The 19,188-nt window shown below is 50.0% G+C and overlaps 2 protein-coding genes across 17 annotated transcripts; both read left to right on the plus strand.

The window, feature by feature from the left end:
- Positions 1-1,368: 1,368 nt before the first annotated feature.
- On the plus strand, positions 1,369-15,702 carry LOC120905794 (glutamate receptor-interacting protein 1). 16 transcript variants are annotated; one of them, XM_040316943.1, is made up of 11 exons: positions 1,369-1,486; positions 1,572-1,754; positions 2,716-3,364; positions 9,434-9,556; positions 9,629-9,826; positions 9,902-10,092; positions 10,171-10,472; positions 10,542-10,708; positions 13,339-14,152; positions 14,225-15,206; positions 15,285-15,702. In XM_040316943.1, exons 3-11 carry the CDS (start codon positions 2,992-2,994, stop codon positions 15,390-15,392), a joined length of 3,258 nt encoding a protein of 1,085 aa, XP_040172877.1. In that variant the 5' UTR covers positions 1,369-1,486; positions 1,572-1,754; positions 2,716-2,991; the 3' UTR covers positions 15,393-15,702. The 16 variants fall into 16 exon arrangements, with proteins under 16 accessions (XP_040172877.1, XP_040172875.1, XP_040172868.1 ...); XM_040316941.1 differs by having other exon boundaries at positions 1,380-1,486; positions 1,566-1,754; XM_040316934.1 differs by having other exon boundaries at positions 1,380-1,754; positions 2,719-3,364.
- An 833-nt stretch (positions 15,703-16,535) lies between these two features.
- LOC120905797 (pancreatic triacylglycerol lipase-like) lies at positions 16,536-19,071 on the plus strand. The gene is made up of 5 exons (XM_040316953.1): positions 16,536-17,071; positions 17,153-17,427; positions 17,507-17,662; positions 17,753-18,522; positions 18,594-19,071. The coding sequence occupies exons 1-5, from the start codon at positions 16,969-16,971 to the stop codon at positions 18,862-18,864; spliced, it is 1,575 nt and encodes a 524-aa protein (XP_040172887.1). The 5' UTR covers positions 16,536-16,968; the 3' UTR covers positions 18,865-19,071.
- The last annotated feature ends 117 nt before the right edge of the window (positions 19,072-19,188 follow it).

Consider the following 19,188-nt stretch of genomic DNA (forward strand, 5'->3'; position numbering starts at 1 on the left):
TAAAGAAAGAAAACGGCTGAACAGATGGATGTCCCTGAGAATCATGTTCCTATCCATTGGAATGCCCTACTGGTGAAAACTTGGTCTCGAGGTACCATGTAAACAGTTGAATCAAGAACATGTAGCACAATTGTGATGCTTCACATCCCTACGTCTAGTGTCTAGTGTATCATCATCCATTTTCAGCTCAAGGCAGGTGATCATAGGTTCGTAATACTACTTCGAGCTAAGATGGAGAAGCCTTAGTTCCTTAAATGTACTGACTAGTGGTGGTTCGAGTTGGATCCAGGACTTGGGCAACGTTTAAAGGCCACACGTCATCCAGCTTTAGCCATTCGACATCCCAAGATCGTTCAAGGTGCGTGAATAAGAAGATATTTAGTGTGCAGACTCAATGCTCTTGTAATTTGATATAAAAGTTTGCACAAAAAATAGATCACACACCTAGTTAACTTGCAGCTCTTGGATCTTGGATGCGAAGGGAAAATTGGAATAACTCTGATAGAAATGCGTGATTTCAAGGCAACGCCTGCTAACGATTCATTGCAGCAGAAAACCTTCTTAGAGATGTTTAACCCTATGCCTAACTCGCCTAAAACATGTGTAACAAATAGGATCAATCAATAAAACAGTAAAAGATGACAAGTAATGAACAGTTTTAATATCACCCGTTCGTGGCTTCTGCAGCAAAACATTGATTATTTTTTCTAACCATTAACTGTGGCTACTTCGTTTTCCAGATTCCTGCACGCACAACCATCACCATTGTTGCTCGATGCGTTTTTATTGCCGGTTGAGCGGGTTGATCACATCGTTGAGAGGCACTAGTAGTGCCCTCAGAAAAGATGTCTTTGTATGCTTCCTCTTGTGCTGTATGCTTTATGCGCTTTCCCGCAAGCAGATTCCCGCTTGCTCAGCAACGGTCCCCGTCGGTTTCTCGTGAGAATCTCGATCACGCCTCGATTCGCTCGGCCAGCGGTTCTCAAGCAGAGTTCCCCGCTCTGGGCTGGCTTTGCCTTTGGAGCGGTTGCTGCTCGGTTGCTACCAGCCGCGCAAGGCACCCGTTGCTAGATTGTATGCTCGTTTCCTTCTCGCCCGCGCGTTCGGTAGCGCTGGCATTTTCTTATTTCTCAGCATAGCGCGCATTTTCGGTTTGCCCTTACGGTCGAGCGTTTTGAAAAACTCTTTCTAGCATCCGAAAATAATCATTCCGTTCGTTTGCTTCCTTTCCTTTCGCGGTTTCTTTCCCCCATCGCTCACTCTCGCTCTCTCTTGCTGGCTCAATTTATGTTGCTCTCAGCACCCGGCAGCACAGAATGAAGACGACCCACCACCGCCAGAAGCCGAGCATCGGGTACGGTTCGTTCAGTCGGAACTAAACTCTAGCCACTGGCGGACCGTTGAAGCAAGAGACACGAACAAAAAAAAAAAGATAAATAAAACGGCCACTGCCAATTGCAACTGGCCACGGGATTCGCGCGCTACAGTGGGTGTTTGTGTGTGTGTGTGAGTGTGTGTGTGTGGCAAGAGTAATTTAATTTCCTAATAATTCTTACTTCGTTGAGTGGTAGCGCGTGAGGACTCACATCTAAGTGGCAGATTGTGCAGGGCTTATGGATAATTACCTCACCCAGTGTCGATCGTCCAAGGTGTTAGTGTACTCCCTAGTAGTGGCCGAGTAGTGGTGAGCCTGAGTAACAGTTGCTCAGATCGTACGTGGGTGCTTGTGTGTGTGTGTGTGTGAATGTATGTAGGTAGTGTCTTTTAGGTTAAAATCGTGAAGAGACAAAGTTCAAAACGCAGCATGACAGCTGCAGCTAGTAGACGAAAGTCGCCACAAACCCCAGAAAAACAATGCGCACAATCAAAGCCATCTATCAACCGGAACCGTTGAATTGACTTACGGTCGTCGGTTGCCACCACCCACATCGACACCGTCCTTCGCGTGCGTGTTACGCCGCGTGGTGCGTCTTGCGTGTGCGTAATCGAGCAAATACGACAGAGGAGTCGATCGTCGTGCGAGCGACGGTTTTACAGTTCGAACGCCTCGTTTACAACACCCCCTCGGGGATTTGCACACATTCACCGCTCCTGTTGTTGGGGATGTGATCCACAGGTTTTGTTTTGGGAACTTCAGCAGTCCCTCCAGATCGAAACTCCAAGGTCTCCGATGATTCTAGCATATTTTTGTTGTTGCTAGTGAGCCAAATGTTTGCCCTCACTAATATCTTTGCTCGGGAAGCGTAAGAGCCCGCCCATCTTCTCACATTGTATTTCACGAATCAAAAACAAAAATTGACAGTGAGTCGTTTATCTTCCCGCAATGCCCTCGCGCACAACGTAAACACGCGCACGAGCCAGTCTGCGGCGCCTGGATGTTGCAGAAGAAGTAGGAAGAAGAAAAAAAAAACATCTTCAAGATTATAAATATTCGTTTTTCGCGTGCGCACCATCAAGGCCTAGAAGATTGAGAACAAACCCCCCCACCCCTTCCGATATTTGCGTATTGCGTATTTTCAAATTAAACGCACGCATCTAACCGCATCTCCTTGCTTGCGCATTCGGGCGTGCGTCGGATCTTGGATCTTGGATCTTGACGATTTGGAGTCGCCCAGCTGCTGCGTGTCAATTATTGATCAAACTATGCTAGTGATCCTGTTTAAGGGTCTATCTACTTCTATCTTCTAGTCTCTCTCTCTCTCTGTCTTCCTTTAGCAGTGCTTGCAAGCGGTCGTGAAACAGCCAACACCAACCGGGCGGGGGACAACATAAAATGAGATAAATGTGCCGGGGGAGTGCGCGCGTCTACAGCCAAACGCGGACAAAGATCGTACGGTGACTGTCGGCGGAGCGGGGGGCGGTGAACGCGTGTGTGTGTGTGTGCGCGCATCGCGACTTGTAGCAGCAACGTGGGGGAGGGTGGAAAGCAAAAAAAAAACACACACAACTGCAGCGGGTGGAAAAGAAGAACACGACAGTTCTAACGCAGCGATGAAGCTGTGGAAATCGAAGAAGGGAGTTGCCGCGTCCTCCGGTACGACGACGAGCTGCGTATCGAGCTCGACCGGTACGCTCAAGGGGGGTGGCGGTGGCGGTGGCGGTATGCTGTCGAAGACGTGCAAGTTTAGTAACGGCGGCAACGGCGGCAGCAGCAATCAAAGCAGCAACGGCAGCAGCAGCAGCAGCAGCAACAGCAGCAGCAGCAACGGTCACAGTAGCAGCGTGCTCGATGACAGCATTGCCGAAACATCCTTCATCAACCACCACCAGGGCACCAACGGCACGCTGTCGCAGGACGGGGGCCAGCCCGGGAGCGGTGTCGTTTCCGCCATGGTTCAGCACTCAACCGGAAACATTTTTTCGGGTAAGCCACGGCATAAAATGTGTGTGTGTAACATGTGGAAGGAGGGGGGGATGGGAGGGTTGCTTCTGGGCTGGCGAGATTTACATATCGTGACTGCACGTTTATTGTTTTGCAAGGGTCGCATCGGTTTTACTGAGACTTTCTGGAAGCTATTACTGCTGTAGCTGGTGCACACTGTTGACATCATAATTCTGGCCATTGGTCGATAAATCGTTCATTAGCTACGCTTTAATTGCTGAGTGTGAGTGGGTGGGAGCTCGTAGATGCAGATTGTTTTATTTATATTTTAATTATCCCTACTGTAATGAGCTGAGACATTGAAGAGGGGGACGCAAAAGTCGTAAAAAGTTAGCTCCGAATTGTCGTTTGCTACGGAAGCTCCAATAGAAATTAGGCTGATATTTCTTGTACGCTGGTATGTTACTGTACGCCAGACACAAAGAGAAACGTGTAGAGTTACACACACGCAATATCCACTAGATGCACTTGGTCGTTTGCTAAGACAGAGCTGAGACCAATGTGTACTCCCCAAGACAGAGTTTCTCAGACTTTGAAATAAAACAGAGGACGTCGCAATGGTAAGTGAGCAGTGAGAACTCGTTATAAATCTCCGTAAACTCCATGAACTCAAACACTCCGCACATACGCTCTACACGCTCCTCAATGTAGCTCCTCACGGCTCCAATCGCGCCAAGCGCTCAAAGCTAGCGCCGCAAGCTCCAAAAACTCTGCACTCTGAATGCAGCTCCACATGGCTCCGAACACTCCGTACGCTCCATATTAGTGAAATTGCGAGCCAACTGTTGGAGTGAACGATAATAGGATCATTGAATTTTGCTTGCAGTTCTACTCCTATAATACATCAAAATAACTCAAAAGTACCTGCAAATAATTACTTCCAATATTGCACGGCTGAACGATGCTACAAAAATCGTTCAAAACGTCCGCTTTACCTGGTAGCGCGATTACTATGTATGTGCATTAGTGTTGAGATCATTATGTTCTTCCCTTTCTTTCATTCATTATGTTATTATTCTTCATTTACATTGGAGGAACGATCTGCGCAACCTACTAAAATCAAGACTATAGTGCTACAGAGGGACAGAGGGTGGTTCAGGTGGAATTCCATCAGGTCCGGCCTTACATAAATCGGTGCTTCTATCAAATACAGACGTCCCCCGAGTTACGATTCCCTCGAGTTACGACGATTCGCAGATACGAATATTTTGATTTTGACAGTTAAAAGTTGTCATTGAGACTGCATTGAAATAGATGTTCTTTTTTTATAATTTCTGTGCCGATAATCGTTACAAAGACATTTCCACAGATTCCACAACTCCCCGGTCTCGAATATCTGTATTGTGTAAACGGCTTTTTTAACGAAAATTAATACATTATCGTACTTTATTTAAAAAAAAAACACAATTTCATAGATTCCGACTCTTCAATTCCAGTTATAAACTTTATATTCACTGATATTCGACGTACGATTATTTCGATTTACGCCTTCCTTTGGGACATTGCTGAGGTCCCAAATACAGTCGTATCTCGGGCTACACCTGTAGACTAATGTGTCGATACGACCTTGGTTTAATTAACCATTAAACAGGTTAAAAACCTCTCTAAGAGTGAACACGCACCCATTACTTTTTATTCGGAACATTTCCCATCAATGTACCAAACTCCACACGCTCCTCAAACTGAGCGGTGTGGTTTCAATCTGGTAAACATTTGCACGTAGCTCTGCTGTATCTATGGTTCGTTCTATGTATAATATAATCTCAGCGATGTCTTACCTCAAAGAGGATGCATTTCTGGGTTTTGTGCACCTTTAAATGTGTTGAAATTAAATTAAACTATTACCAGTAATGGAGTATTTTGAATGATTGTTGTCATTGCTTGGTTTTTACCATAATAAAGCTCAATGACACAAATCTTTCAAGCTTATGATGTTGGAAAGCTTGTTAGAGGGAACAGTATATCGTTGTGTGCGGTTTCTCGTTCATGTGTATACTGCAGACTGAGAGAATTGAACCCGCGACGTTTGTTACGCTTGACCGCACACTTACCCACTACTGTATCGAGCCCCACACTGATACCGTTGTTAAAATATCAATTTGTATCGCTGTGAATCAAACACAGTGCAACACAAACATTTCCGACCATCTGTCAAAAAAAAAAAAAAAGCCATTCATAAAACGGTTAGTGCCCGCATTTCTCTACACTCACACACTGTAGTGGGCATTGAACAAATTGTTTTGAAACCAAGCAGAGCATAAGTATTGGTTGCGATGGGTAATCGTGGTAGCTAATTGAATCCCACATGTTCCCCTGCCCGCGGTGGCGTTCGCAACCGCGCAACAAATAAGCGTACGACACATGGTACGACTGCCAATTGAAAGACAACATCAACATAAAAATACAGCCGCCAGTTCGTCGATGCTTCCAGCCAGCCGTCGGTGTTGAGATGCGCAGCGGAAGGGAGCGGTTTGGTTTTGGGGCAAGAAAAACATACTCAAGCATACTTACCAAGTGCTTACCCCGCCCTGCGTGTGTGTGTGTGTGTGTGTGCGGGTCACATAAAAACTGCGTAGGTGTTGGCGCTCGCTCTACCATCCGCGCTATAATGTCACATTATAACTAATATCATCGAGGGGGAAAGCGCGAACGGGAGCGAAACATTGGAAAACAAATACTAGCGCGCACCGGGCAACCGTGGGCATTCGTAAGCCAAAGATCTATGCAAGACGAAGAGAGAGGGGGGGGGGGGGTGCAGTGTTGAGTTTTGAGAAGCGGAGGTCTCGCCCGTGTCCCGACGATTGAGTTCGACGCGAAACCGAACGGGCAAATTGGGTTGAGAAGTATTTTTACCCCTTCGTGGGTGCGCGCGCGCGTGCTCGCCAACGCTCGCTCACACAGCAACGAAGACAGACCTTGCGGGAAACCCAACATGGGGTGGCGCAAGCGGGGGGGGGGAAGGGTGGCCTAAAGGGCCGGCGGGCGAGACAATTTATCGGTTCGGTTTGCGCCCGGTGGATGAGTAAGCGTGCACGCCGGCATGAGTCAAATGTTTTGCTGCGCTGTCATCGTACCGAGGCTGCCGAGACAGCTTCTAGGATTCGATTCGAAGGACAGGAAGGACTTTCTTCTAATCAGACCGGCATGCTAATTTTCCTCAAATGGCATCATGTTAACCGAGCTCGAGCTTAATGCAAGTTGGGCTCCATCAACATCAACATACATAAAGCGTACTGCTGGCAGCCGAGCTTCAGCTCGGAAAATTCCATCCTTTTAGTGGACAAATTTTACTGCCACAATATATAAAATCGGATGTCTGTTGACAAATCTTTAGCACAAGCCCAGCCAGCCCGATAGCATCGCGCGACCGAACCACGACGGGCACAAATGCTAATCTTGGCACCATTCCATCGGATTTCCGAAAGGGAATGGGGTTGCGACTGGAGCGAGCTCCAGTGGCTCCCAGAAGGCATGGCGCCAGCGCCCCGGCACCGGCATGAGATATGAGATTGCCCAGTAGCGGCCGGGCAGCCAGTGTCGCCAGCTGGACGGCGACAGCATGTTCATCTTACTTGCCGATTCATTTTTTTGGGGAGGTTTTTTTGTGTCGTGGAGCTGGCTGGCTGGCTCCAATTTCCACCGGAACTCGCCGAAGCATTGCGAAAAACTCGACGTTCGCTCGATGTTCGCTCGGGCATCCGTCCCGGCGCGAAAGGGTTGTGTACTTTCGTACATATATTGCTTTATTCGCTGCTGCTTCCTTGCCGCTCCAAGCAAGGCTCCATCGCCGACGCATCGGCCCCCCCCCCCCCATGTCGCCACTTCCAGCAGCTGCTGGCGAGTAGACCGAACGCTAGCGTTCGTTCGTCACCATGTGCATAATTATAAATAAATGACTGTGCGTTTTGGCAGTGCGGCGACTGCATTTGCTGCGTGGTGCACTGCGCGAAATGCTGCTGCCCTGTCCTCCCGGATGTGCTCTCCCGCCCCGCGAGGTCAATGATCCGACATTAATCACCGATCTAATGATATATTTATATATATATATATATGTGTGTGTTTGTGTTGGTGGACTCTTCTGCTGAAGGGTTGGTTGGCTGGAAGTGGTGAAACGGAACCGGGCGGGAATTGGACACGCTGCATGGAGAACGTTATTTTACTTACTACTTATCTAGATTTTTTTTTTTATTTTTATGAGCCTGCACACACGCACCGAGATGATGTGTGCGTGTAAATGCCGTTTATGCGTCTGGGGCATCTCGTCAAAGGGGATCAACAATCGAATGCTTTATTTTTTAAGATCATTTTTCTCTAGTTGGTTGAATCATCGGTGCAGTAGCTATCAGCTCTTTAGTTGGAAAAGGAAACGTAAATTGATAACTTGCTTTCACCAGAATAGCAATCGTTTTTATAAGTATGATTTCATTTCCAACATCATCAATTTATTGATAGAACCACATTTCAACCATGAATGCAAGACACTCAAACAGTAGAGAAGCTTAAGATTCATTCGAACGAGTCTTCTGACATATATTAGCTACTTTAGATGTGTGTATCTGGAACATACGATACATTCCGCATATTATTAAGCGATTCGCGGGAGATTAACATTTGAACTGATTTTATGAATTTAAAATTATGAATTATGATTTGATCGTATCCCTTATATATTTGGTTCGTTCTCATAATTTATTGGTATTTTCCGATTGGATATCAATACAATTGGACCAACACATTCTGGGAAACGGACAAAAAATCGTTTTAACGCACCAAAAAAATATAGGAACCCACCAAAAATCTGATGGGAACTAACGAAAAAATCGTGGGAAACCCTGTATCATGATAAATTATTGATAAATACAGTCTTTCCCCGAGTTACGCGACACTCTAGTTACGCGAATTCGAGTTACGCTAAAAATTCGCGTTTTTGACAGTTCAGATGTAAAATCATTACAATTTTCTCTACCAATTGTCATATGTAAAATTATTTGCATTTTTGCAAAAGTTTTAAGTCACTAAAAACAGAAATAACCAATTTTTCTACACTAATTGCATCAAATACGTAATAAATTACATACATGAACTAAATTCAATCAAAACTCTTTATTAATCAAGTATATTTTGGCCATAAAACGTGATATTCGACACGCGTGAAAATCCGAGTTACGCGAATGTCTCTGAACAGAATTTGTGTTATTTCGAACTACACGAACAAAGCTGGTCACTACTTTTGTTTCTTTTTACGTATTTTTCGAATTAGAATTTGGAGCAAATTAACCAAAAATTGTTTTGGAATGGAGGACCGTTGAGGTTTCATGCTGAAATTGGTTTTTGGGAGTACAACATAAGCTCACCAACTCATGGCTCTAGGGTTGACATCTATGGGGCATTTAAGACAAACCCCGTTGATACCCCAGAATCCTAGACATAGATGAAGATGTCTGCAATTATTATCCAGCATTTGCTGCACTATAGGATTTGCAATTATAGGATTTGGCTATGCTTCCAGGCCGTTAACTTCAGAAAATATAATGCTTTAATGATGCCAATATTGATCCAGCCACTAGCTACGGCACCTATCTGCAAACAAAGTGGGCGTTAGGAACTAGTTTTACTGTTCAACTTCAGATCATCAAGGGATCGTTACTACCAATAATAAGCGATGGCTGCCAATATACCACTGCTCCGAATTCATTAAAAAGAGAAGCAAGAAACAAGGGCTTTCAATCACCCGCCATCGATTTGTAGATTCAAAAGCGACGAAATTGCTAGGAATGCGCCATTTGTAAGCTGCGAGCGTGACCTCAATTTTCTAGCAAAACTCGCTACGCATTCCCGGATATGCACCCTCTACAAGCAGATGGTGGCACGGAGCTGAGCTACGTGCTAGAATGGCAATTCGAGCGACTCCAAGTAATGAATTAGCTGGACCCTAACGATGGATCGTAAAGTATTGCAGGAGTTGTTAAACGTGTTGTTTTTTTGGTTGCCGGGCGGTTGCTATGTCGGAGCAAAGTCGTATGATGTGTGTTTCCGTTTTTCTATTTCCAGCGAGCGATCGTGCCATGAGTCCAGCACAATCGGAAGACTCCGGGCTGGCGGCGGATCGGGGCACCACGTACGCTACTATCTCGATACCGCGTGACAGCGGCCAGATCGGCATAGTGATGGCAGGTATGTGTATACGGCTGTGAACCTCGATCGAGTCAACGACTCCAAGCGCTTGCTTTATTTGATCCCTCCCAGAGCGCAACGATCTTTCCTTTCCGCCGATGGTGGAGTCGATCAGTGGTCCAGTGGCGGATCTGCTAGCACCGGGCGACCGCATCCACCAGGTCGATGGCGTGTCCACGATCGGGCTGTCGAACCAGCAGATCTTCAGCATCCTGTGTCACGGCGAGGGACCGGCCGTCATCGAGATCGAATACTCCTTCCCGGAGTACAGTGAGTATCGCCCGCTTTCTAGCCCCCCTTCAATCCATTCCTAGAAGTCTCGCTCACCCAGACCGCTCTCTCCAGTTTCGCAGAACAGTCTCTGCGTAACGACCAAAATCGCACAGATCACGGTGGAGCGGGAAAACGGCTGCCTGGGGCTGACGCTGCGGGGCGGCGGCGAGTACCCGCTGGTTGTCACGAACGTGCGCATGAATGGTCCCGTCTTTAAGACGGGCCAGATCAAGCCGGGCGATCGGGTTCTGCGCGTTGACAATGTAAGAGCCACAGGGCCAGTGGCCCGGACCTAACCATCCAGAACAGATCTGTTTTTACATCTGTCCCACTCCTCGCAGGTCTCGCTTCTTAACAAGAGCCTCTCGGAGGCACAACACATACTGAAGGATGTGCACGCGTCCGGCTACACGAACCTGATGATCGAGTACGACGTCTCGGTGATGCAGACGGTCGAGCTGAGCATGGGCCCGCTGCTGCTCGAGATCGAGCGGCCGATGAACGAGAAGCTCGGCCTGATACTGAGCAACTACTCCAGCGCGGTCAACCTGAACGACATCTACCACAGCAGCTACAAGCTGAACGAGGTGCAGCCGGACGGCATCTTCATCGCCAGCATACTGCCCGCCAGCATCGCCGACAGGTAGGTTTCGGTTTGAGGCAGGGACATTGGGTACGAATGTCACGCTTGTTTACCCGCCTCTCGTTCTAGATGCGGAGCGCTCACCGTCGGCGATCAGATCCTGTCGATAGACGAGAGTGTGGTCGACAATGGAGTGTGCACGCTGGAGGAGGCTACCGCACTGTTGGATGCAAACTGCGTGAAAGGCTACACGCAGCTGCACATACTTCCTGCCCATATGTTCGTTCGGCGTCGAGGTAGGTACAAAGAGAGAGAGAGAGAGAGAGGAGAGCCAAAGATAGACAAAGAACAGTGAACTGAGTGAGCGGATAGCATTGAAAGATATCTTTCACGGGGAAATTCGCAACGCTGTCAACACTGAAGACTCCCAAACGGTGTGGCAGCTACAGGATCCGTCCTGGGAGTCTTAGCAGAATCAGTTTCAGGCGACAGGCACAGGCTATTTTAATTATCCAAGCACTTTTTTGTGTCTCTTCGCGCGAATATCCGGTCGGTCCCTCTTTGGAGCATCCACAAATTCTCTGGAACTGCAACCTATGACCCGGCAGCAGTGGGGAAGAGGATCGGTTGCTACACGACGTGATGGTGTGACGACCGGAAACATAAAGAGCTGATGACACGCATCATTTGCCATACTGTTGTGCCTACCCTGCGGATGCCTTCCACGGGCAGCAGCAAGAACTTCTGCGACAAGTTCTAATTAAAAATGAAACTGTCATGCCATTTTTCTCACTCTGCTTGGGCGTGCTTCATAAAGAACGTGGAGTAGCAGAATGAATCTCGTTCTTGATTTTCAGTGCTTTATGCACTAGAAAATATTTTTTTTCAATACTCGTTTGTAGAACCATTATTCGGATCTACCTACCAGAAATCCCAACACAAAAAAAACCCTCTCACACTCAATTACGTAATGAAGGCAAACAAAGTGGCAGCGATAGAAAGTGAAAACGGAAACAAAAACAAAAAAAAAACGGTTCTCAGGTTTTTACGACCACCGAAGCGAGAGTTTTTAGGACAGCCGGACGTACTGCCGCCACCCCCCAAAAAAACCCTCGCTGGACGCTGGACCCAGGATGCGCAGGCGCACCCGGAGCTCGGAAATCCGATCCAGGGTCAATGTTTCTGCAATGCCCTGCACTGCCCCAAACCGCTGTACGGCTCAGGCGTATTATTTAATGTTGTGTTGTTGTCGTTACCCAATCGCGCAAGCATTACTGGCGGGCGCCGTTCGACGCAAAGTCCAGGCCACCAACGTTTGCAGTACGACCAACGAGACTAGAGAGAGAGAGAGAGAGAGAGAGAGAGTACACACTCGCGCGGCCGTAAACGTGACATCCGCGTGTCCACAAACGCCGATCTCGCCGACGTGCGTTTTCCTTCTTTTTTTTATTGGTTGGTTGGTTAGGTTTCTTCTTCCCGCTTTTTGGCACCAGCCTGCGCTGCGCAACGGCTGCGGGCGTGTGTGAGTGGGCACGTTATTTTTAGACTCATTATAATTTGTTTTCCTCCACCTAGGGGTGCGATATTTTCTTACGCTGTCCCCCCCCCCCCCCCCTGTCGCTGTGCACCCTCTCAGCCTCGGCCCCTCCGATCGCTGAGTCAATGTGAGAAGGGCGTCGTTGCAGAGCAGCAGGGGCCTATGTTTTGCGGGTGCCCATGCCTGCCACTGGCATCGTCGGTTGAATGATGATCGCACTCCGAGCAGCGCACACGGTGGCGAAACCCCCGTAATATGAAAAGGCGGAAAACCCCGGCAAGACGACACGACACTCGCCAGCGTCGTTGACAACTACACTACTGCTGCGTCACCTTTCATACAGGGCCCCGCCGTTTGGTTTTTGGTTTTTTTTTTTTGACAACGACGGTGCGATCTCTATTGAAAGAGAGATGGAGAGCGACGAGAGTAGCATCCATGAAACACTCAGCGCAGCGTCACTAAGATGAAAGCGACCTGCAGAGTGCGAGTGTTTACGTACCGTGTGGGAGACGGTGGAGTGCTTCAAGCCGCTCGCCAATGACGAAAAGAGATCACCACTTTGGAGTGACAGCTGCACCTAAGCGCTCCCTAATGTGCGCTTGACGAGCAAAACGACAACGCGTCCTCGTCGTCTGCTTTAAGCCGAAATGGGCAATAAAATTTTACTTTGGAGTGTATGTGTGTATGTGTGTGTGCACGCTCCCGGGGAAGCGGCGTTGAACGTTGCTCACTCGGGAACTGCTGCTAATTTTATCTTTCGCTTCGATCTCTAGCACCGCCTCCATGTGTGTAGAGCGAAGGCCCAAATCTCCGTGCACGAAAGGTGCAATGGTAGCACTGTAATGGCAATCCACGATTTGTTGGCACGGTTGCGCTGCACGGGTTGTTTTTTTTTTCATAATTACGTGCCATTAATTAGACCGTGCGGTGCGGTGTGTGGCCTTTCGAAAACAAAGTTGATACCGCCCTGAAATGTGTTTTTTTTTTTTTTGCGGGGCGTCTGGTTAAGACCAGGAGCGGATCTAGGGTGCCAGAGTCCCAATGTGGTACCAAAAACGGGGCCCAAAGTCACTAAACTATATTGTGTTTACTATAATCTTTGGAGCCATCTCATCTGATCTGCGGCGTTTGGATCCTATGCTGATACGATTGTATTGATAGTCGCGAAGAATCCAAATTTACTTGTAAACGATCCCTTCTCATGAAGATTCCGGACTGATGTCGTTTCTGAAACTTTTGATTTCAATTCCAGAACTAATTCTGGTTTTGGACCCAATTCCAACGAGTTCCTATGAGCAGGAACTCTTCACTGCTTAGTCCGCCATTTTGTTTGTGTATCAGCTTGCCCGATCTAACCACTACTGTTCCCCTGACTTACTTCGCCGGCAGGCATCTCATGCTCCAGCCCCCGGTACGGCTTCAACACGGTCGACTCGCGCAAGAACCTCGCCGGCGGCAATAGCAAGAACGCGCGGCGACTCCTGCGCAAGAGCTCGCTGCCCCAGACCGCCGAGGACGGGCTGCTCCAGTCCAGTGGGGGACTCTGCCGGGCGGAAAAGATCCATCTCATCCTCGACTGTTCGGCCGGGTCGGGCATCTGTCTGGGGCCAAAGACGGCCTGCGGCTTCCTGATCGCTCAGATCCTGCCCGACTCAGTCGCGGAACGGTCCGGCTGCCTGCAGAAGGGCGATCGGTTGATCGCGATCAACAAGCTGCGCGATCTGGACGTGAACGCGGCCCGCCAGCTGCTCGGCGATTACGGGCCGGTGACGGTCGCGAACCACTACCACAATCAGGCGCCGACGTCGCACTGGGTCGAGCTGGAGGTGGAGTTCGACATGGCGGACGCGGTCGTGCCGGCGAGCGGCGTCTTCAACATCAAGCTGCGCAAGCAGAGCCGGTGCGGGCTGGGCATCACGGTGAATGGGAACGCGCACGGTTCGTTCCTGATCGCAGAGGTGAAGCCGGGCAGTGCGGCCCACCGGACGGGCTCGCTGCGGGCCGGCGACCTGCTGATGGCGGTCGACAACCGGCCCCTGCAGCACTACAATCTGGACCTGCTGCTGAAGGAGAGCAAGAACGAGTGCATCACGCTGACGGTGAAGCGGAACTCGCTGCCCGACTTTCTGTACGACGCGCAGCAGAAGCCGGCCGGGCTTTACGGGAGCGCCGAGGAGAGCGGGGCCTTCACCTACGGCAATCGGTAGGAGCGGGAAGAATAGGTGTAGTGTACTGGAGGGCCAATTTCTAATCATGGTTGTTGTTTTTTTTTTAGATACACAGACGGGACAATGCTGAAGATGAACAGCAGCACAGAGTCATATGCCATCGAGGATCAGCTCCGGCGTCCTGTCTGGTCCAGCACACCTTCCTACGATGGTGCACCGATGGGCACTGGTCAAGGCACTGGCACGCTGAAAGCGCCCACCCAGCCGGGCGGCAGTGCCGAACACCTGCCCCTACCTCCGGCCCATCTGTTGACCATGGACAGTGAACCGGCCGACGATCGGTACGACGACATACTCCACTACAAGATGGTGTCGATGAACATTAGCAACAGCAACTACGTCGGATTTGGCGCTAACGGCACGTCTCCCGACACTGGGCTGACCTATGGCAATGAGCAGCCGCCACCACCGCCACCTCCGCTACAGGCAGCCCCGCCGCCGGAGGAGCTGCGGCAGCGTGTGTTCACCGTGCGGCTGGAACCTAATGGGGGTCCGCTCGGTATAACGTTGGCCGCCAGCGAGGACCTGCAGAAGCCCATCAAGATCAGCGCCGTTACGGAGGGCGGTGTAGCGCACACGGTCGGTCAGCTGCAGGTCGGCGACTGTCTGCTCGCCATCAACGGCGAAAGCGTTAGCGGTGTGCCGCTCACGACCGCGACCAAGCTGCTGCAGAAGTTTGAGAACGTCGTCGACCTGCAGATTGCCCGCGTTGAGCCTGTGCCGGCCGGTGGTGGTGTTGATGGTGGGTCCGCGTCGGCGGTCTACGCGAAGGTACAGCGGCGACCGCGCAGCCCCTCGATCAATGATGCCGCTTCGAACAGCTCGTACGGTGCGGCACAGACGGGCCCCCCTGGGGGCGGTACCATCCGGACGATGCACGTGACGCTGTTCAAGGACCGGGTGTACGACGATTACGGGTTTTCCGTGTCGGACGGGCTGTACGAGCGAGGGGTGTACATCAACCGCATACGGTCGGGCGGACCGGCCGATCTAGCCGGGCTGCTGCGACCCTTCGATCGCATCGTACAGGTAAGCGGCAGGTGCCCCTACAGGTCGCCGTCTTCTGCAAGGAAACTAATGCGCTATCTCTCTTACCTTACGTGGCAGGTTAATGGGACGAAGACGCAGGACTTTGACTGCTGCCTCACCGTGCCGCTGATAGCGGCGGCAGGCGACAAGATAGAGCTGGTTATACAGCGAACACTCGAGGAGTAGGGCAAGGCGTCGGAAGCGTCGGAGACCATCCACTAATGGTGTTTATTCCCTTTTTTTCTCACAACAAGCTCTTCTACTCCTACACACTACCCGTTTACAACTGTCCATTAAAACTAAAAAAACAACAAACAAACAAAACTACATTCATCGCTTCCACTAATATGGCATTATTTATTTAAAAAGTCTCTCCGTAGGCACCACTAACGTATTAGCGTTTACACATTAATTTTAATAACACAAACTGCAACAATTGACAATAATAAAAGAAGAAAAAACAAACAAACAAACCAGAAAGGCTGCACGGGTCGGTGTTTTTTTACGGGGGCTTGATTTTGTTTACGGGTTGCATCGCGCGCAAAGTACAGCCTACGCTGCGCGTACGCGGATGTTCCAAAGGTGCTTTGCTTGGCTAGGTTAATAATAGTTCTATTGACGTCACGCGTCGAGTGAAACCCCTTATCAAATGTATCTCGTGTGCCCGTACTGTACAAATATTTTGCATGGTTTGGTCTGGGTACTTTGGCACGTTTGCTAAAACGCAAAGTTCCAGTGGAGTCGAATGTTTTGATAGGTGTCGAAGGATGCGTAAAAAAAAACCTGGAGGATCCCCGGTGAAGAATTCATGTAGCACAGCAACACTTCAGCCGGCTGTTTGGGGGTGGACTGCCTACCCCGTGTGCATGCGGCCAGATACTTCAGATGCTATCTTGGATGCTCCAGCATCCGGTACTTATCAAGAACTTTCAAGATGTCGGCTTTAATTAGTCTGCTCGGGTGTGAAAGTTAGGCCCAGACAATGGCGAGCCGGGATGTATCATTAAACAATTTCTTCCAATTAAACTGTACCCCGCGCGGCCTGGTGCATCGTTTGGCGGCTATTGGTTTTGGTTCGACACCATCCTCACACGATGGGCGGACAACAATCTCACTCTTCTCATCATCGTCGTTTGGTGCGCGCTCTCTCTCTCTCTCTCTCTCTCTCTCTCTCTCTCTCTCTTTCTCATCCTCCTTCTCTGGCTGGTTTCATTAGTCCAAATGAGCGCTATTTCTGTTTCGTTGGTTATTCTAGCACGAAGATTCACGAACTTGCGTGGGGAGCGCGGACGCGGTCGGTGTTGGACGTGTGCATGGCAAGCTATTTAAATCGCTCTCGCACACCGACAGCTCAGTAGCGAGAATCTTCTCTGCGCCAGTGCAATACCCCTTAATCTGTTGCCGGCTGCTTCGCAATCGTCGAAGAAGGTTGTGGCAACGCGGAAGTGTAAATTTGGAGTCGTGATAGTTGGGGAAATAAACCGTTTCGGCTACTTGCACCACGGTGTGCACGCGACCATAAACCGATCATTCAATCTTCATCGATCATACACTGTCTGTGGAGGCAATCACATCAACCAACCAATCGTACCAGTTATATATAGTGAAAGACCCTGAACACTACCGATCTTGCACGCGGCTACAGCACATGCAGGATGTAAAGAGACAGATAGGTGACGCCATATCAGACATTCCGCTGTTTTTTTTAAAGTGTTTTTGGAGGGGCACTGGATGCTGCAAAGGGCAGCCCTAGATTAAGAAGATGAACGGAACGGGCTTAATGTTTCCCACCTTTTTACTGCTGCACAACTACTCGCTCAACTACGGTGACAACAGTGTTGTGAACAGTCCACGAATGCGGACAGGTAAAACCGCGATCAGCCGTTGGTATCAACGCAAAGCCCCTTACTAACCACAACACCTTCTACCGCTTGGATCCTGCGTAGATCTTACCGTGTGCTATGGTATCTTCGGCTGCTACACCACGACCGATCCGTGGACGAGTGCCCGCCGCCCGATCGCATTGCTGCCGGAGCCGCCGGAAGAGCTGGACGTGAGCTTTGTGATATTTAATGGGCGCAACCGGTCGTACCCGCAGTACTTGAACAAGTTCCCCAGCTACCTGGACCTGCCAGACTCGATCAGCTCGACCGACATTAACCCGAGGGGCATGATCTACTTCATCACGCACGGCTTTCTGGAGAAGGGGGCCACGAAATGGGTAGGAGAGCGTCCTGTGCCTATGACGTCTGGGCGATGTGTCTTTATCCGGTTTGGTTTTGCATTGCTTCGCTTTCTAGATTGAAAAAATGATGAACGCGCTGCTGGATATGGACGCCGACTCGACGGTGATTGTTATCGACTGGGGCAAGGGTTCCAATCCACCGTACAATCAGGCGTGCGCTAACATCCGGTTGGTGGGGAACATCGTGGGGCACTTTATATATACGATGATGGTAAGTTCTCAAAATTAAGTCCTACCCCTGTTCTTGCAAGTTCGCATCTTACACCGTGCCTCTGAATCTGTGTGCCGCCCTCCTCCCCAGGGTCAGCTAGGATTGCAGAACCTCGACAACGTGCACATGATAGGTCACTCGCTGGGGTCGCACCTCTCCGGATATACCGGCACGATGCTGCGCGACACCTACAACCTAACGCTTGGTCGCATCACGGGGCTCGATCCGGCCGAGCTAGCGTTCACCGAGACGGACACCCGCGTAAGGCTCGATCCGGGCGACGCCAAGTTCGTGGACATTGTGCACAGTGACGCGACACCGTTTGTGCCCAAGATCGGGCTCGGGCTGCTCGAACCGATCGGGCACGTCGACTTCTACCCCAACGGAGGCTTCAATCAGCCGGGCTGCGAGCGCAACTTCTGGAAGGACGCCGGCAACCATCGGTTCGTGTCGAGCGTGTTCCAGTTCTTCAGCTGCAGCCATTCGCGCTCCTACCTGTACTTCACGGAGAGCATACGGCACCCGATGCGGGTCGTGTCGTGCGACACGTACGAAGGCTACAATGCGGGCGAATGCTTTGACTGTGGGGCGCGCGGCAGCCACTGCATCGAGTTTGGCATGAACAGTGTGCACGGGTACAGGCGGCTGGTGCGGGAGCGACAGGTTAGTGTGAGCGAGTACCGGCCGATCGAGCTGTTCTTCCTCACCAACTCGTACGCACCGTTCCTGACGCCCAACTTCCGCATCACGATCAAGATCGCGGACGGCAAGGAGAGTGTGGAGCACGGGCCGGAGATTGGCAAGATCTTCCTGTACATTGACGGGCGCGACGACAAGATCTACTTCAACGAGGTGCCGACGTAAGTGTGCGCAAGTGACTGTATTTTTTGCATGTTAACTGTATCCTGCTATCTACTACTCCCACACGCAGCCTGTTCGAGCCGGGACATAACTACTCCAAAGTCATCACGGGGCGGGCAAACAGTGAACCGACGGCCATCAGCATCGGCTGGGAGTACGAGACAAACCTGCTGAACCCGCTTACCTGGCGGTTGCTCACCTCGCCCCGCGTGTACATCGAGTACGTCGAGCTGCAGACGCTGGCGCAGAGCAGACGGGTGAAGATGTGCCAGGCGACGCACGGGCCCATCACCAACAACGAGCTGGGCGTGCTGGCGAAGGTACACTGCAAAAAGCATTAGCAGAATAGTGCATCGTTCACACTATCAACCTAGGTACTACTACATCTCATTCAATGGACGTCTTATTTCAACCCCCAACTCCCCTCATCACACACTCGCTCTCGCCTGCCTTATCAATGCAATGTATTGTAGTTTAAAAAAAGCAAAAGTAATGTAAAAATATAATTATATGTACTATAAAATATCAAATACTGAAATCTACGTGAAGACTCCGTGTTTCGTGTTTTTTTTTTCGCTTTTCAAACCTCCCCATAGTTCCTCTCACTGTGGTGTTGTGTACACCGACGCTGGGGACGCACTTCAAGGTAATCTTGGGGCAGTGGC

This window comes from Anopheles arabiensis, chromosome X, assembly GCF_016920715.1.
Source record: "Anopheles arabiensis isolate DONGOLA chromosome X, AaraD3, whole genome shotgun sequence".
Taxonomy (NCBI): Eukaryota; Metazoa; Arthropoda; class Insecta; order Diptera; family Culicidae; genus Anopheles; species Anopheles arabiensis.